Source organism: Eptatretus burgeri, chromosome 8 (genome assembly GCF_056783735.1).
Source record: "Eptatretus burgeri isolate ZD-2024b chromosome 8, Ebu_testis_v1, whole genome shotgun sequence".
Classification (NCBI taxonomy): Eukaryota; Metazoa; Chordata; class Myxini; order Myxiniformes; family Myxinidae; genus Eptatretus; species Eptatretus burgeri.
Genome location: NC_140968.1, coordinates 79096582 through 79113407, shown reverse-complemented (window position 1 = coordinate 79113407; position 16826 = coordinate 79096582). Strand labels below are relative to the sequence as shown.

General features: G+C 41.7%; 1 protein-coding gene across 3 annotated transcripts in view; it reads left to right on the top strand.

Moving 5' to 3' along the window:
* LOC147022129 (semaphorin-5A-like) overlaps positions 1-16826 on the top strand; it is a 140599-nt gene that overhangs the window by 103390 nt on the left and 20383 nt on the right. For all 3 annotated transcript variants that reach the window (XM_085892733.1, XM_085892734.1, XM_085892735.1), the window contains 7 exons: positions 946-1081; positions 1384-1588; positions 2432-2639; positions 2782-2905; positions 3991-4172; positions 4269-4412; positions 6473-6635. In XM_085892733.1, the coding sequence (XP_085748859.1) occupies positions 946-1081; positions 1384-1588; positions 2432-2639; positions 2782-2905; positions 3991-4172; positions 4269-4412; positions 6473-6635 (1162 nt within the window). The remainder of the gene's footprint in view (positions 1-945; positions 1082-1383; positions 1589-2431; positions 2640-2781; positions 2906-3990; positions 4173-4268; positions 4413-6472; positions 6636-16826) is intronic.

The following is a 16826-nucleotide window of genomic DNA, read 5'->3' as shown; positions in this document are numbered from 1 at the left end:
CAAGCCCACCGTACGCCCTACGCACGGTCGACGTGGAACATCGATGTCATGGCTACGGCTTGTCGAATTGCTACGGCCAACCTAGAATTAAAAAAGTTATAACTCCGCGCTTTAATTCCATGGAGACCCCCTACGGCCTGTAAAAGATAGCCATACGGCGTAGGGCCACCCTGAAGCCACCTCAGAAACTCCTGCGGCCGCCGCACGTTTCTGTCAATTCAGGGGGGGTACGGCTGCTGTATCCTAGCCGTAGAGCAAATGTGACTCATGCTTAAATAGGAAGACAAACTTTCAAGAGTACATTATATGAGAAACCAAGGGGAGCAGCGGAAGAACATAGTTCATATACGATCAAATCAAGTAGATTGGGAATCTAACAGCTTGAGTTCGGCCAGAGGTGTCACAAAAGGTCTTGACTGCAATACCACATACAGTGATGTGAACACCAATACTGAGTCAGCTTGAATGGTGATACTGAAAATCAGCACAGATTAGGAAGAGAGAGTTGGGATCAGAGGATAAAATGGAGTTAAAATTGTCTGAGAGAGCATCATACGCAGCAGTAATCACAATTAGGATAGTGATAGCTGGAGGGTATGGGGGCTATGAGAAAGGGAGCAATTATGTGGTACATCACACCACCACTACTAGCATGAGCATTCAATCTGTCAAGATTGTATGTTTTTATACAAGTAATACAATGAAACCTTGCAGGCCTTGGGCATCGACGTGTGCAATATTCACAGGCTTGAAGTCAACCGTCCTATCTGCTAGATTTGTTGATGGATCTCGTGGCGTGATGTTATAATGATGCTTGCTTTCATCGAATACGAGTTCAAAAGTCAGACCTGAACTTTGCCTCTTGGGCAGCTGGACGCATCGTTGGTGCCTTCAGTTTTGAATATGTCTAACTCAAGTCTGTGCGCGTCTGGGTGTGTTGTACAGAGGAGGCCTGAGGTCCTCGGCCGTTTGCATCTACAGCATGAGCAGCATCTCTCAGGCCTTCGCAGGAGATTTCCTCACACAAGATGCATCTCGTGGTCCCTGGTTGCACAGTCCGAACCCAAACCCGACTTTCCAGGTGAGAAATATGCTCCAGAACTGCATCAACCGCATGAAGCAACTTTTACTACTTCCATCATCTCCCTCAGTGAACTATATACAGTAGATGACGACAACAGTTACCACGGTCTTCTGAATGCATTTGATATAGGTTTTGATCACAGCTGTAGACAAATCACATACAGGACATTGATACAAATCCTATATATATATATATATATATATATATATATATATATATATATATATATATATATATATATATAGTGTGATGTTATCAAGTGGAATGGGGATAAACAGCGATTGCTTTCTCGTGTACAGTGTGGGACGGTCACGGAAGGACCAAACACAAAACTGACGGAGCTCAGCCTCGTGGATGCAAAGCGCCTGCTGCTCAAGGAGGAAACTATCCATCCTCTCTTCGATCCACTCCTCGTGCAGCTCGGGCAAAGTCTCAGCCACTTGGCCGTCGATGTGCTGAAGAGCTCGGGTGGAGAGCCGCGACACGTCATCTTTACTGCCACCGGTATGCCACCGACCGTCTCAGTTCTTCAGTGGCACTTCCATTGTGATGGAATCGTATGCCGTGGTCGTCAGTTTAAAAGCTGGAATGAAATTGCAATGATATAATCTGTGAACGTCTGTGAACCAGGTTACCGTAAATTAATGTGATCGGTTTGCACGAGTTGCAAAATATGCCTCAAAAAAATTGCTTGGGAGGCAATCGCATTTTCACGGCCCGGGCACCGCCGTCATCATTTGGTGATACCTGTGCGTTTAATACCCACAAATAGATTTGTTCTGAGTATAATTTCTTTTCTGAGACGTCCGAGTCCAAATGGTGCACAACTCTGAACTCACAAAGCAGCAGTTAAATGGGGTTGGCAGGATAGCCTAGAGGTACGCACACTCACCTTGAAGCTGACTAGCCTGGGTTTGAATCCCGACTGAGCTACAAACTGCCGTCCTGTTGTTTTGCAGGCAGGGTGGTTCATCAAGGCGTGTGCCATCCCTCAGGTGGATGCTAAACTGGGTGGCCCATCTGCCGGCATTAGTAGGTGGACGTAAAAGATCTCACGCTGTCACTTCATGAAGTGTAGGCCAGCTATCACCGGCACCATGAACATATTTCAAATTTATGCTCTGACTTAAAGGGGACGTTGCATCAGCACCACAGTTGTGTTTGCAGCAAAATCATGCTGTACTCATCAATGTACTGCGTACGAAAGAATAAGCAGTTAAAGGCCAACCCTGGTTACAAAATGATCGATTGATGTCTCGATGTTTAGAATATGGTATAGCTCAGAGTAGTGACCGTAGCTGTATGAACTCAGAAACAGAAGTTGCACTCCGTGTCTCTCACGAGCAGACGGTGGATCGGTGTTGAAAGTGCTGACGTGGCCTGACACCAAGCGAAGACCCTGTTTGATCGAGGAGTTGCAGGTTGTGGCAATGGGTGACAGTGGAGACATTCAGGGCCTGCGTCTCGCTCCTGATGGCACTGCCCTGCTCGTATTGTTACGTAATGGCGTCACACGACTCCCACTCGCTCGTTGTACCATGCACACAACACACAGGTGATTTTGTAGCGAGCGCGTGGTTTTACCGCTTCAGCATTTCTGCACGAATAGCTCATTATAGGCTACTGTATAAATGACTTACTTTTCTGAGTGGCACGTACATAATTAAGTTTAATCATCGCGTGTCAACCTTCCACAGTGCCTGTCTGCAGGCCCAGGACCCTTACTGTGGGTGGGACTCAGCACTGCGCCTGTGTACAGCGTGGCAGGATGGAACGGCAATCACTGGCGGGCACTGGGAGCAAGACCTTTCAGCATGTCCGGTGAGGATTTCTGTGCAAGTACACATCTGGCTGACTGTGCGGGGAGGTGGGGGGGAGGGGAGGTGACCCATTGGCATTAGGTAGCTTGTGTAGTGCTGTGATTGGCATCTCCCTTCCCCACAGGTAAGAAAGGACAACCATAAGGTGAAGATTTGCAAAGGCTTGAGAAGTTTTTGGGGCATATTCTGATGGATTGGGTATATGGGGGTGGGTGTTTGTCTAATGGATGTTAGGTTGGGTGTCCCATCTGCCCGCATTAGTTGGTGGACGTTAAAGATCTTCATGTCTTGTGCTTAGAGCAGGTGAGTTATTGCCAGCACTCTGAACAAATTACAAATTCCTACCTGAACTGCGGGTTGCAAGTGGTCTCGTCTTCTTGGAAGTTCCTTGACAGCAGATTACATCGCTTGCTATCCCGCAGTGTGGTTGCTGTCTGGGCAGCGTCCTCTGCACTACAAACAAATTGATCAGGTACTTGCCATGTTTCATGTGAACGGCCTTGTTCGGATATAAAGAGCAACCACCAAATCAAAAGTTGTGAAGTTTTTGTGCAGTTGAATCATTTCGAAACCACTTGCATTCTACTCAAATACATTTTCCTTTTACTTTATTTCCACGTTTTCCCAGTAAATGGACTCCAAATTTTGACTTCTCTCGCCACAAATGTTCCTTGGAGGTGATCCCAGAAAGCAGGGTTTCCTATCAGTGATGATTTGTCATTCAGGGTCGGCTAAACCTGCTTTGTCTCGGCACAACCTTGGACTTTCTGCCAGAATTAGGTCCTTGTATCTTTTGGCTCCGTACGCGTTTGTGTGGAGCAGAATCTTTTGTTGAAACAAGTTTATTCTCGATTTTCTTTTTAACATTAAATTTATTTACTTGGCGAATTTTCTTACAAGAAGTATGATAAATAGCACACGGTACGTGTGCTATTCATTATACATTTTATTCGTCCATTTTGCACATCCTGGAAGTTACTTCACTTTAATCGTGGTCGTGCTCATGACCGTGGCTTTTAAAACTCTTTTTTTTTTCCCCTCAAGGGTTCAGACTCGTCAAAGTTATCCACGTCTGCATGATTGCAGGTGCAAAATTTGACAAGAGACGGGAGCCTGGGACCCTGGGCAAGCTGGAGTCTCTGTGACCAGGTGGCTGAGGATGTCACGGGGAGTTGCAAGTGTAGGCAGAGGTCGTGCGATAACCCGAAGCCCCGCTGTGGTGGACGACCGTGCAATGGGAACACCGTGCAGGTTGCCAACTGCTCCAGGTGTGTCACATAATCCAAGGGATCGGCAGAGACAACAAGGAAAATTTCAGGCATGGTCGACGGAATTCCGCCATTCAATACGTGTTTTTTTTATAGGGATGGCGGCTGGACACCATGGTCCCTCTGGTCCAGCTGTTCTACCTCGTGTGCTATTGGCTTCCGTGTGCGCCAGCGCAGCTGTAGCAATCCCACTCCGCGCCATGGTGGACGTGTCTGCGTGGGGCAGAACCGTGAGGAAAGGTGCTTTACATTTTTCCACAACCTCTCATTTACTGATATTCTTCACCTTACTTTTGTTTTCACCTTCTTCATCATTTATCTTGTCTTTAAAAGACAATATGAAGAATTGCATTGTTTGTTTCACTGGGTGTTTAAATCTGTCTATCTTTGTCCGTCTCAACCTTTGTCTTGCTAAAGAGTAGGAAGACTGAAAGAGCCGGCGGTCAGCCAACACAGACTTGAGAGCCATTGTAATCCCACGTGACCAATGACTGCTTCGCCTTTCTCTTCGAGAGGAGTTTGTGATACCTCGTACTGCTCGTTATTTCTCGCATCAATCCTGGGACTTACCGTGAATTTACCTCCTACCTGAAGATCATAAGTGAGCCAGCTGGGTTTTTTACGGACAATAAACTCATGGCAATGGAATTCCTCCTGAGATGAGCTCAGTTACCAGAACCTGAGAATCCAAGTCCTCATAACACCGCAGCCTTTAGCCAATGCAGCACCGTAGCATCTGGGATGCCAATGCAGTATCTTGAGTAGTCGGCCACTCATCATATTTAGTATGACAAATGCAAGCAAGCCTGCAGTGGCAACCATTAATATTAATTATGTCTGGTTTGCATTTCAGTAAACTATGAGATACCTGACAGCAAATCTGCTTTGCATTTACCTCTTCATCGAGGGCATTGTTGTTGAATAGCGAGTGTGCGAGGCCTGGCATTGCCTTTTTGGGTATAACATAAGAACACAGATATATGGCCTGATGATCACGGTGGATGTGTAGCGTTGCTGGAAATGTAAAATAGTGTGTTCTCTCTTTCTCTCTCTCTCTCTCTCTCTCTCTCTCTCTCTCTCTCTCTCTCTCTCTCTCTCTCTCTCTCTCTCTCTCTCTCTCTCTCTCTCTCTCTCTCTCTTTCTCTTTCTCTTTCTCTTTCTCTTTCTCTTTCTCTTTCTCTTTCTCTTTCTCTTTCTCTTTCTCTTTCTCTTTCTCTTTCTCTTTCTCTTTCTCTTTCTCTTTCTCTTTCTCTTTCTCTTTCTCTTTCTCTTTCTCTTTCTCTTTCTCTTTCTCTTTCTCTTTCTCTTTCTCTTTCTCTTTCTCTTTCTCTTTCTCTTTTCCCTGTTTACACTTACTTGCTGCTGCATTCTCCTACAGTATGTGTCCAGCTGCACATGCTTCTGTTGATGTTCTGACATACACAACTGCACTATCTGGGAATGTAAGGAGGAGGAGTGTCAGGGGAGGAAGAGAAAGGAATGAGAGTTTGTGAACAAAAGTGAGGATATCAAGTGATTTGGCTGAGAAGTAAGGATGGAATTGCAGCAACTGGCCTGGAATTAACTGCCTGCATTTATTTTCTTATTTTACTTTCGGTCTCCCCCATTTGAGTGGAAAGCACGAGAACATGATTGGAAAGAGTGCATGGCGCACACCTGCAACGTCGTTTATTTGAGTAGTGTATGTCTTCGAAAAATCATCACACGGATTGCACTCATTAATATTTCATTCGTATGTTTCTTTTTTTTCCCTGGAAAACAAAACAAACCTGAGTGTAATTAACTTTTTTGGAGTTTCTGGGAAAAGTCTTCTGCTGATTATTTTGTTGTGGGTAGATCTTTACGCTTTGACCAACATGAATCATCCTGCCTATGGAACGATTGAGAGTGTTCGGTGATCGTTTTTTAAAAACCCTTCTAAATCCGTAACTATCATACATTTATCTGTCCACTTCACAGATGCATAAGGCCGTCGTGGGACCATTCAATAACAACAATAAGACTCTGTGTTTAATTGTTTCCTTAATTTCATATGAGTTTCCTTTCTGGTGTCCACATTCCTTTTCTACTATCCTCCTCTTTGTTTGGAAAACCCTGCAAGCAAAAAAGTCTCAACTTAAAGTCGTGGACCCACTATTTGGAAAGGTTAGGAGATTTAAGAGTCGAAACCTCAATGATGGACTCATTCCCAGCTGATGATCCCGATGGCCGTTGAATCAGGCAGTCAGTAAGCTGAAGGAATTCTTCACTTCACTCTCCTGAATCCCCCCCTACAGCGTGTTTTTCTGTGCCTCGGCCAGGTTTTGTAACGAACGTGCTCACTGTCCCTTGCCCGTGTCCTGGGCTCCGTGGTCAGCCTGGGGGGGCTGCACTGCACCATGTGGAGGTGGAACTCGCCTGCGTCACAGAACTTGCCACAATGGAGACGGTCCAGATGGGGCACCCTGTCGAGGCTGCAACACGGTGAGAATACTTTTTGGGTTCAGCTTGCACAACCAATAACCAAGCATCCATCCTTTCCAAACCATATAGTTTTTCATGTTTCACAATTTGGCCAAAAAATGTGTTTCATATCTCAGATCAGCAAAATATGGGATTATTGTATGTTGCCCTATCATCATTTTCAGTATTTGTGCTTTACACAATCTCCATTCTGCAAGGTACAAAAAAATCTGCTGGATGTTTAGTGAGATGCCGAAGGTATAGGTAACACGCGGTTTGATAATGGATTTGAGTGTCAAAATGAAGTCTGCAAAGGGAGCATCAAATGTGTCTGTCATAAACGAACTCCTTCACTCCTTCAAAATTAGTGGGGAACCGTTGCGGAAATGTCACGTGATCGATGTTGAAATTTACGACGTAAAACCTCCAGATGAAAATTGGTTTGTCTAATTCTTTCATCGAGTAATTTCCTTTCAGCCTCATGCACAATCATACCAGCTCTATGTCCTTTTATGTTGCTTGAGATCCTGAAGCTTTTGGGGATGATGTAGTTGTGGCGACATCTGACATTGAAAGGAAGATGGTTGCGGTAATTACAGCGATCTTCCGTGCTGTCTTTTGAAGCTCTCTGCACCATCCGAGAACTTCTCGTGCGAATTCTTTTTTAACTCAAGGGGGAGCACTCGGTAGAGTGCAAAACCTCCGCCGCCAATACTGCTGGGTCACTTAAGTGAACCTGATATCCTATTCATTGTAGGTCAAAACGGATCAGACTCTACTGAACCACGATTGAATAAACTAAACTAGATCGACGCGCATGTAGAAATGCCCAAAAAAAAATCGAATTTTTTTTGAAAAAAAGGTGCAAAATTTCTGGGTTTTTTTCTCGAACAAATTTTTTTTGGGGGGGGGGTTGGAAATCACTTAAAACATGTTGAAATGCAAAAAAAAAAATTCAAATATTTTTCAAATAAAATCGAAATGTTTGAAAAAAAGTTGCAAAATTTTCTTTTTTTTTTTTCTCTAACAATTTTGTTTTTTTGGTTGGAAATCACTTAAAACATGAAGAAATGCAAAAACAAATTAAAATATTTTTTCAAAATGGCCGCCATAGCGGCCATATTGGACTTTTGACCAAGTCCAAAATCTAATGGCATGATCCTTGGACCATACCTAATCCCCCCCACCAAGTTTCGTCGAAATCCGTCCAGGAGTTTTTCCGTAATACTGTTCACAAACAAACAAACAAACAGACAGGGGTGAAACAGTAACCTCCGTCCATCTTCGATGGCGGAGGTTAATAAATTGATGCAGGTTGTTGTAGTTGTTCATCCAGTCAAATGAAAACAGTAAAAGTTTAACATTTAAAAAAAGGCTGGACTCACGAGTCGGTAAAGCCGACGTTTTAATCACTTGAACAGTGTGAATGTGAACATCCAGTTCACACAAGAACCACCACAATGATCAGTTAGCCTTTACTGATTGCACTATTCACATAACTGGTGATGGCCACTTGGATTTTGAGGTCCACAGCAAACCCACACATACCAATCATTATTTGCAGTTTCATTCACACCATGCCCACTGATCCACAAATTATTATCTGTCATTCACACTCTTTTCCATCATGTCGATTATATTCTGACCACACAGGAGGGGAAACGATGTGAGAAGGAGAATATCAGGAGTGCTCTCAGTCAGTGTGGTTTCCCTGGACGGTCTTTTTAAAAAGCGGGAAGTAGCAAAAACAACAGGACACAGCTCAAGAAAATATGACATGAGTGACCATTCCGCATGTGGGTGAGCTATCTGAGAAAGTGAGAAAAACTTTCTCCAAGTTTGTCATTGTTACATCATATAAACCCTACATAATTCTTCACATGCCCGGTGATGGCTGAATGGTGGGGGTGGTGGGTTTGGGATCCTGGGATCCTGCATTCAAATCCCCCTCGGCTGTTGAATTAATACCAGGTGGGGTTGACTCTGCCTGTCATCCTTCCGAGGTCGGCAAAATGAATGCCAGCTTGCTGGTAACCTGTGTTGGAGTGGCGACCCGTCCAGGATTGTGCCCAATAGCCCAGGAGACTGATTAAGCAGCACCAACACTCTGCACGGAGTTTGGTCTAAATGGATGGATTCTTCACAGCCAGTTGGTTCATGTTAAGGACAAGATCCAGAAGGACAGGAAATGTGACTTGGTGTTTGGAATCAGATGTGGAGACCCATCATGCACTGAGACCAACATCGGAGAAACTCGGCAAACCCTTAAGGTCCGTATGAACCAACATCGTCATCCAGCTTATGAAGAGGCTTTGAACTCTGCTGTGTATATGTACTTGAACTTGCATAGTCACAGCTTTGATAACAGCCAAGTCATCATCTGAGACAGAGAAAAAAGGTGGTTTACTCAAGGTGTAAAGGAATCCATTTTGGAAAGAGTTGAACCACCATTGTTCAACAAAAATGGCGATTTGCCATTTCATCCGTCATGTACATGGAACAAAGCTTTAACATCTCTTCCACACCATCACGTAATGCCCGGATTGGATTCCAGATCAACTCACCTTACCAACGGCTGAGGTCACATGGTGGTACTTAAGCTTCTTCTTCACTTTAACATTTTTTGTGATCAAGGTGTCCAGCTTTTTTCGATTTTGAAATTTTTCTGTTTTAATTTGACTGGATGAATAATAACAACCTGCATTGATTTATCCCATGGTGTCCTTCATGAAGAGTACACGAGCTATCGCTGGCACCCTGAACAAATTCCAAATTCCTGCCTGAACCTAAAGTGGGCACTGCAACAGCGGCACAGCCATTCCCCCAGCAAATGATATGACCCGTAGCCATGTGCTGAATACGGAAAAAGAGAAGACCATAAGTACAGTGCTTGGCTTGTCAATAATGATGTGAACTAAACACTTAAACCCATTTAAATTCATACAGATCACGTGGTCAAGTCATAAAGCTAGCCATGATTATTCCTATGTATAAAATGTTTGTTTGAACAATACTGAATGCATCAAATTATCAGCTTGTACCTTACACAATTTCAGGAGGTCTGAGAATGTCTAGATTACAGAAAAGAGCAATCTATTTATTAAGTATGCACGGAAGGGGTTGTTGGGCTCATGCAAACACAGTGTATGTGGGGGACGTGGCAGGGAAATGGGGGGGGGGGAGGTGAGCGATGTCAAAATTTCCACCATATTTACGTTCTTGATAAACGTACGGCTACAAATGCCAAAAAAGTTTTTATTGCAATGTCAATAACCCAAGCTGCATTTCCTGGGAAGTAGAAAATCCATTATGCCAAGTGGGGCAAACGAGGGGAATGCTTAGTGGCCCCAGAGCGATTCGGATTTTGAAGTACCCCTGTGGAATGTGGACAGCCAAGTTCCTGATGGAGTGGTCCTGTGAAGATTTCCAGCTTGGTACTGAAGCTCATTTGGGATCGAAGAGTTCCGCAAAACAAAGCTGCAAACTATAAAGTTAAGCTGGCTCAGTTCAGAAGAACTAAAACATGTTTGCACTTGGTAATGAAAAGGCTCGTTGATATGACACATTAGAATCCAAAGAGGCCTCTGGGGATGGAGCCATTTATACTTGACTGACTGGACTGTTCAAGCTTGCAAACAAGCCCACCCTGAGGGTGGACTTCTCAGCCAGGGTGTCTGAAGGAAATGTCATAACATTCCCAAATTTTGTCACACATTGCCAAGGATTGGGTTGTTGTTTTTTGGTCACAAAGACTTGAAATGTCAGAAATACCTTTTGTCTTGTCCTCAGGTGTGTGAAGCTACCAAGCTCGTCTTGACTTTTAATGCATAAACAATTTTGGATAGCCTCATTGGGGATTCTGCCATTATGGCTTGGAGGGCTTGGACAACAAAGCTAATACTTTAAGTGTGTCGATAACCACTTTACTTCGTTGGTTTTGCTGGGCTTTACCAAGAGGCGTCCATGTCATCTACAAATGTTAACATCATTCCAAATAGATTGGCAAGATTAATTGATTTTGTGTTTGTATTTACTGGTCACTCTATAACAAGCACGACTGAAAAACTTCCAAAATCACAACCTTTTTATGCAGTACGGCAATGTCTCCACAAATGTCTAAATTCATGCAGATCTATGTATTCATTAATATATACAAAAGGCATAACTTGCACCAAAGTTACAATGGAAAACTAGAATGGCACTCAGTAGAGCACATACCTCCACCAGGCTGAACAGTTTAAATTTTGTATCCAATTGATAGGCCAAATCTGCATCGGACCTGAACCAAAATCTAATGGGCTTGTTATTGTCACCTACATAACTCATCCACAAATTTTGTCATAATCCATCCACAACTTTTTCATGAAAGCACAACCCAAATCCACTTTCGGTGGCAGAGGTAATAAGGGTCAGCCTGCTGCTTTGGTGACAGCAGGACTTAATAACGATCAAGGTCAGCAGGACTTGATCAATGGGCTGATTATTCGATGTGATGTCTGTGCTACTTGGACACCCCCCCCCTCCCCCATCCAACACACACCCCAATCAGCCCATTTTTCCCCACATTATTTGTAGGCAGTTTGTAATTGTGCTATTCCCACAGCTTAAAAGTACTTCTGAGGATCATATGTCACATCACAAGTCAACCTGATTTGAATCTTCAATTCGGCAAAATGCAAAATGTCATGTGTGGGGAGACCACACCTCTCATGAAAGTATTTAAATAGACTATGAGGTTTTAGTATTTAAATAAACTATGAGGTTTAATTCCTTTTACATTGCTTGAATAAGTTATTTAAATAAGTCATGAGGTTTTAAATATTGAAATAAGGTTTTAAGTATTTAAATAAGCCATGAGGTTTGAAGTATTTAAATATGCTGTTTTAACTATTTAAATAAGTCATGAGGTTTTAAATATTGAAATAAGGTTCTAAGTATTTAAATAAGCCATGAGGTTTGAAGTATTTAAATATGCTGTTTTAACTATTTAAATAAGTCATGAGGTTTTAAGTATTTCAATAACCTATGAGGTTCCAAGTACAGTAATCCCCCGTTTCTCGCGGGGGTTGCGTTACAAACCTCCCCGCGCTAAGTGAAAATCCGCGATGAATGGACGCCTCCCCAAAAAATAGACTCGTCTGGTCTGGTCGTTTGGGAGTGATTGGGTTTGAGGTGCCTGAGATCGACTAGTCTGGTCTGGTCGGTTTGGCAGTGATTGGGTTTGAGGTGCCGGAGATCGACTAGTCTGGTCGAATGGTCGAAGACATCTGTCGACTAGACAGATCGAATGTGAGAGGTCTGGTCGGTTTTGAGGTGCTGGGTATGAGCAGTGCTCGTCCAACGGCGGCAAACCTTTTTCCTTCCCGAAGCATATATCGAGCACCTTTACCTTAACCTTCTCCTGGAGCGTCCCAGGAACTTCCTCTGGCGCTTTGGTTCCTTGCCAGAAGCCTTAGAAGGTGCAGGGCATTTGGGCGGCATCGTGGGGCTTGGAGAAAAAACGTAGAAAATATTCGAAGTTCACAAGCGAAACTTTGTCTCGTGTGTTGTGACTGGTCGAGCACCACGCGTTATAATTTATTGCTTAAATAATTTATATTTTATATATTATTACCGCGATGTACCGGGGGAATCCGCAGAAAAAAATTAGTCACGTTCCAAGGGAAAACCCGTGATGAACCGGGGACGCGATAGGTGAACCGCGATGAAGCGGGGGTTGACTGTATTTAAATATGCTATCAGGTTTTAAGTATTTAAATAAGCTATAAAGCTTTGAGTACAGTATTTAAATAAGCTACGAGGTTTTAAGTATTGAAATAAACTTTGAAGTCTTATGTATTTAAATAAGCTACGATGTTTTGAGTATTTAAATAAAATATGAGGTTTTGAGTATTTAAATACGCTACGAGGTTTTGAGTATTTAAATAAGCTACAAGGTTTTCAGTATTAAAATATGCAATGACGTTTTAAGTACTTAAATCAGCTATAAAGTTTTGAGTGGAGTATTTAAATAAGCTACGAGGTTTTGATTATTTAAATAAAATATGAGGTTTTGAGTATTTAAATAAGCAACGACGTTTTAAGTATTTAAATAAGCTACAAGGTCTTCAGTATTAAAATATGCTATGATGTTTTAAGTATTTAAATAAGCTACAAAGTTTTGAGTGGAGTATTTAAAGAAGCTGCGAGGTTTTGAGTATTTAAATAAGCTATGATGTTTGAAGTATTTAAATAAGCTATAAAATTTTGAGTGCAGTATTTCAATATGCTATGGGGTTTGAAGTATTTAAGTAAACTATAAGATTTAAAGTATTTAATTCAGCTATGAGGTTTTGAGTATTTAATTAAGCTGTGAGGTTTTGAGTGCTGTCAGTTCCCACTTATCCGGCACATGCTCCCATACCTGACCTAACCTGAGGTTTCAACTATTTAAATAAGTTATGAGGTGTCAAGTATTTAAATAAGCTTTGAGATTTTGAGTGTTTAAATAAGCTATGACGTTTTAAGTATTTAAATATGCTATGAGATTTTGAGTATTTAGATAAGTAATGAAGTTTTAAGTATTTAAATAAGCTATGATGTTTTAAGTATTTAAATAAACCAGGAGGTTTGAAGTGTTTAAATAAGCTATAACGTTTAAATATTTAAACGAGATGGTATTCATGGAATACTTAAGGCGCTGTCACACCTTGATGATTTAGCTAGCAATGGCAACGTACAAAAATGTTTGTAAAACGTTGGCGGACGCTGAAATTTTGATGTTTTTTAAAGTTTTGGTCGTATTCATAACGTGTTGGTCGTATGCATAACATATTAGTAATGGGCACAGAACGTTTCGTTGTCTTGTAGATAACTTATACCAAGGAATGCTTAGCCTGTTGTCGGCATTCACAACCTATGCCCAACGATAGTCTAACTTAGGCATAGCGCGCTGCACGTATCGCCGACGAACGCGTGGCATAGCCTGTTAAAAACCTGCCGCACGCCGATTTAAATCATAACCGCCTGAGAATTGAAAGTGTCAACCACGCAGTCACACCTTGACGATTTAGCCAGCGTATGCCAACCTATGAAAAATGTGTCTAAAACGCTGGCACACGTCGAATACGGTATGGGTAAGTTGTGTATCCGTTAAGAGCACGCTGAAAAACGATGAAGTATGCTGTCATATTTCGTGGTACGTCTCGTACGTCGTGAGATTTCAAGCATGCTGAAAATTTTACGACTTACTCGCCGTATGGCTCACACGTTCCGCTACGCTGGGAATAAGTTGTAGGCACGATATGCGATCGTTGACACACGTCGACACAAGTTCCTTGTAAGTTACTCATAAGTCGAAACACGTCGAGGTAATGTTTAGCATTCCCGAAACTTATTTTCTCCGTCAAGGCACATTTTTTTTTTCCTCCTTGGCTCCGTGAAGGCACGTGACGAAATATCTGAAGTTGTTGTTGTTTTTTTTTGTTTGTTTGTTTTTTTTAGTCTATCACGAATTTTAAAATATATTCGGACATTTGCTTTTAAGTTTTGACGCTGACGTGACAATATCCTCAAACAGAAAATATTCACAGAGGAGGAACTAAGAATAAGACATGAGCAAACTGAAGAGGCAATTGGACGTGACGTAACAGCACGTGACGAAATATCGGAAGTTATTGTTGTTGTTTTTTTTTTTTTTTAAACGCTGCCAATACGCCATTATACCGTAGCTGTAAATTATAAACACGTTCAGTAAGTTCTGTGGTCGTCCGGAAGACGTCAATCAAATACGTCTACATACGTCAATATGCGTTGGAGGTACGTTGCACATAGGTTCAAAGCACGTTACTCATAGGTTATAAATAAGTTTTGGGTACGCTAAGCATTACCTCAACGTGTTTCGACTTATGAGTAACTTACAAGTAACGTGCCTCGACGTGTGTGCAACAATCGTGTAACGTGCCTACAACACGTTACTCATAGGTTATAAATAAGTTTCGGGTACGCTAATCATTACCTCGACGTGTTTCGACTTATTATGAGTAATATTATTATGTGTAATATATTACTTATTATTATGTGTAATATATATTATGTGTAATATATTATGTGTAATATATTATTTTGTAATATATAATATATATATTTTGTAATATAATATGTGTAATATATAATATATATTATGTGTAATATATTATTATGTGTAATATATTACTTATTATGAGTAATATATTACTTATTATTAGTAACTTATTATGAGTAATGAAGGCACGTGACAAAATATCTGAAGTTGTTGTTGTTTTTTGTTTGTTTGTTTTTTTTAGTCTATCACGAAATTTAAAATATATTCGGACATTTGCTTTTAAGTTTTGACGCTGACGTGACAATATCCTCAAACAGAAAATATTCACAGAGGAGGAACTAAGAATAAGACATGAGCAAACTGAAGAGGCAATCGGATGTGACGTAACAGCACGTGACGAAATATCGGAAGTTATTGTTGTTGTTTTTTTGTTTTTTTAAACGCTACCAATACGCCATTATACCGTAGCTGTAAATTATAAACACGTTCAGTAAGTTCTGTGGTCGTCCGGAAGACGTCAATCAAATACGTCTACATACGTCAATATGCGTTGGAGTTACGTTGCACATAGGTTCAAAGCACGTTACTCATAGGTTAGAAATAAGTTTTGGGTACGCTAAGCATTACCTCAACGTGTTTCGACTTATGAGTAACTTACAAGTAACGTGTGTCGATGTGTGTCAACGATCGCATAACGTGCCTACAACTTATGGCCAGCTTAGCGGAACGTGTGAGTCATACGCTGGTATATGTCGTAAAATTTCAAGCATGCTAAAATTTGAGGACAACCGCAAATTACAACGATGAAAGCCAGCGTGCTACGACGTATGGCAGTGTTTTTCAGCGTGCTCTTAACGTGTACAAACTTACCCATAACGTATTCGACGTGTGCCAGCATTTTAGACAAATTTTTCATAAGTCGGTATACGCTGGATAAATCGTCAAGGTGTGACAGTGCCTTTACTCTGCGCATTCTTGAGAAGGACAAGCCAACTCTTATGTGTTTTTAAGGGGTTTTTTTTCTTTGATTCAATATGGTACGAGACCAGTGACTGATGATGTCACTTTTATCAAACTATACTTCCCATAGGTAGTTGATCAATTATTTAAAGTTTTGCATTGATCACTTAGCGGTTTCAACAATTGCAGATAATTTTTTTTTTCATACTGACCGGATCAGGCATTGCACTTGTCAAATTATGACATCATAATGAAGGCACCGATGACATCATCATGAACATATCGTATTCCGAATGGGGAGTACTTGACAATGAGCCTTGTGTAAATTTTTTCCATGTAGTGGTTTAGGAGATAGAGGTGCAAAGTTTTTCGGTTTTTCCAAGATGATGCCTGTACCACGTGACCTATGACGTCATAATTATGACTAAAAAATTATACAGGAGGCGCACTTATTTGGAAAATTTTGTATCAATTAGACTAACGCTTTCTGAGAAAATGAATTTTTAAAATGCAGACACGTATGTACATACGTTACACGGACGCGACCGATCACTTAACCCCGCTTTTCGCTTCGTGAGCGCAGGGTAATAGGCCATAAGGTTTTAAGTACAGTATTTAAATATGCCTGAGATGGCTTCCACAGCATGTTAATGGTACATGGTATGTACAAGCCATCTGCGTTATGGTATTCAGGGCATCAGGACCGAAAATAGGCTATGGGATAAATAGCTATGGAAGGTAAGAAAAGAGATGTAGGACACTTACAAGGAATCTGAATTCCTTTATGAGAAACTTCAACATAGGAGGAGGTTATTAGGCCCATCAAGGCTGCGCAATAATTGTCAACTTATTGTTGCGGTTCTGCAAAACCGCATGCCTCTAAGGCAATGGCACCCAGCATACAGTGATCCCCAGGCAGTTATCTCGTTAGTCTTTGTGCAGTCAGACCTTCCCCTCATGTCTAATGGGTTAATGGGACGAAGTGCGTTGCGTGGGTCTTATAGCTTGGTCTAATTATATCTTTATCTTCCATTCAATCTTGATTTTCATTCCAACCCTTTACTTTTATCCATGATACAAATTGAAGCAGGCACCGCAGCCAGGCAGCCACCCTGTGAGAGACTCTCCACCAACACTGTACAGGACGCGCATGGCGTGCCCTTTCATTCGAATCTGCGTGCCAATTTACA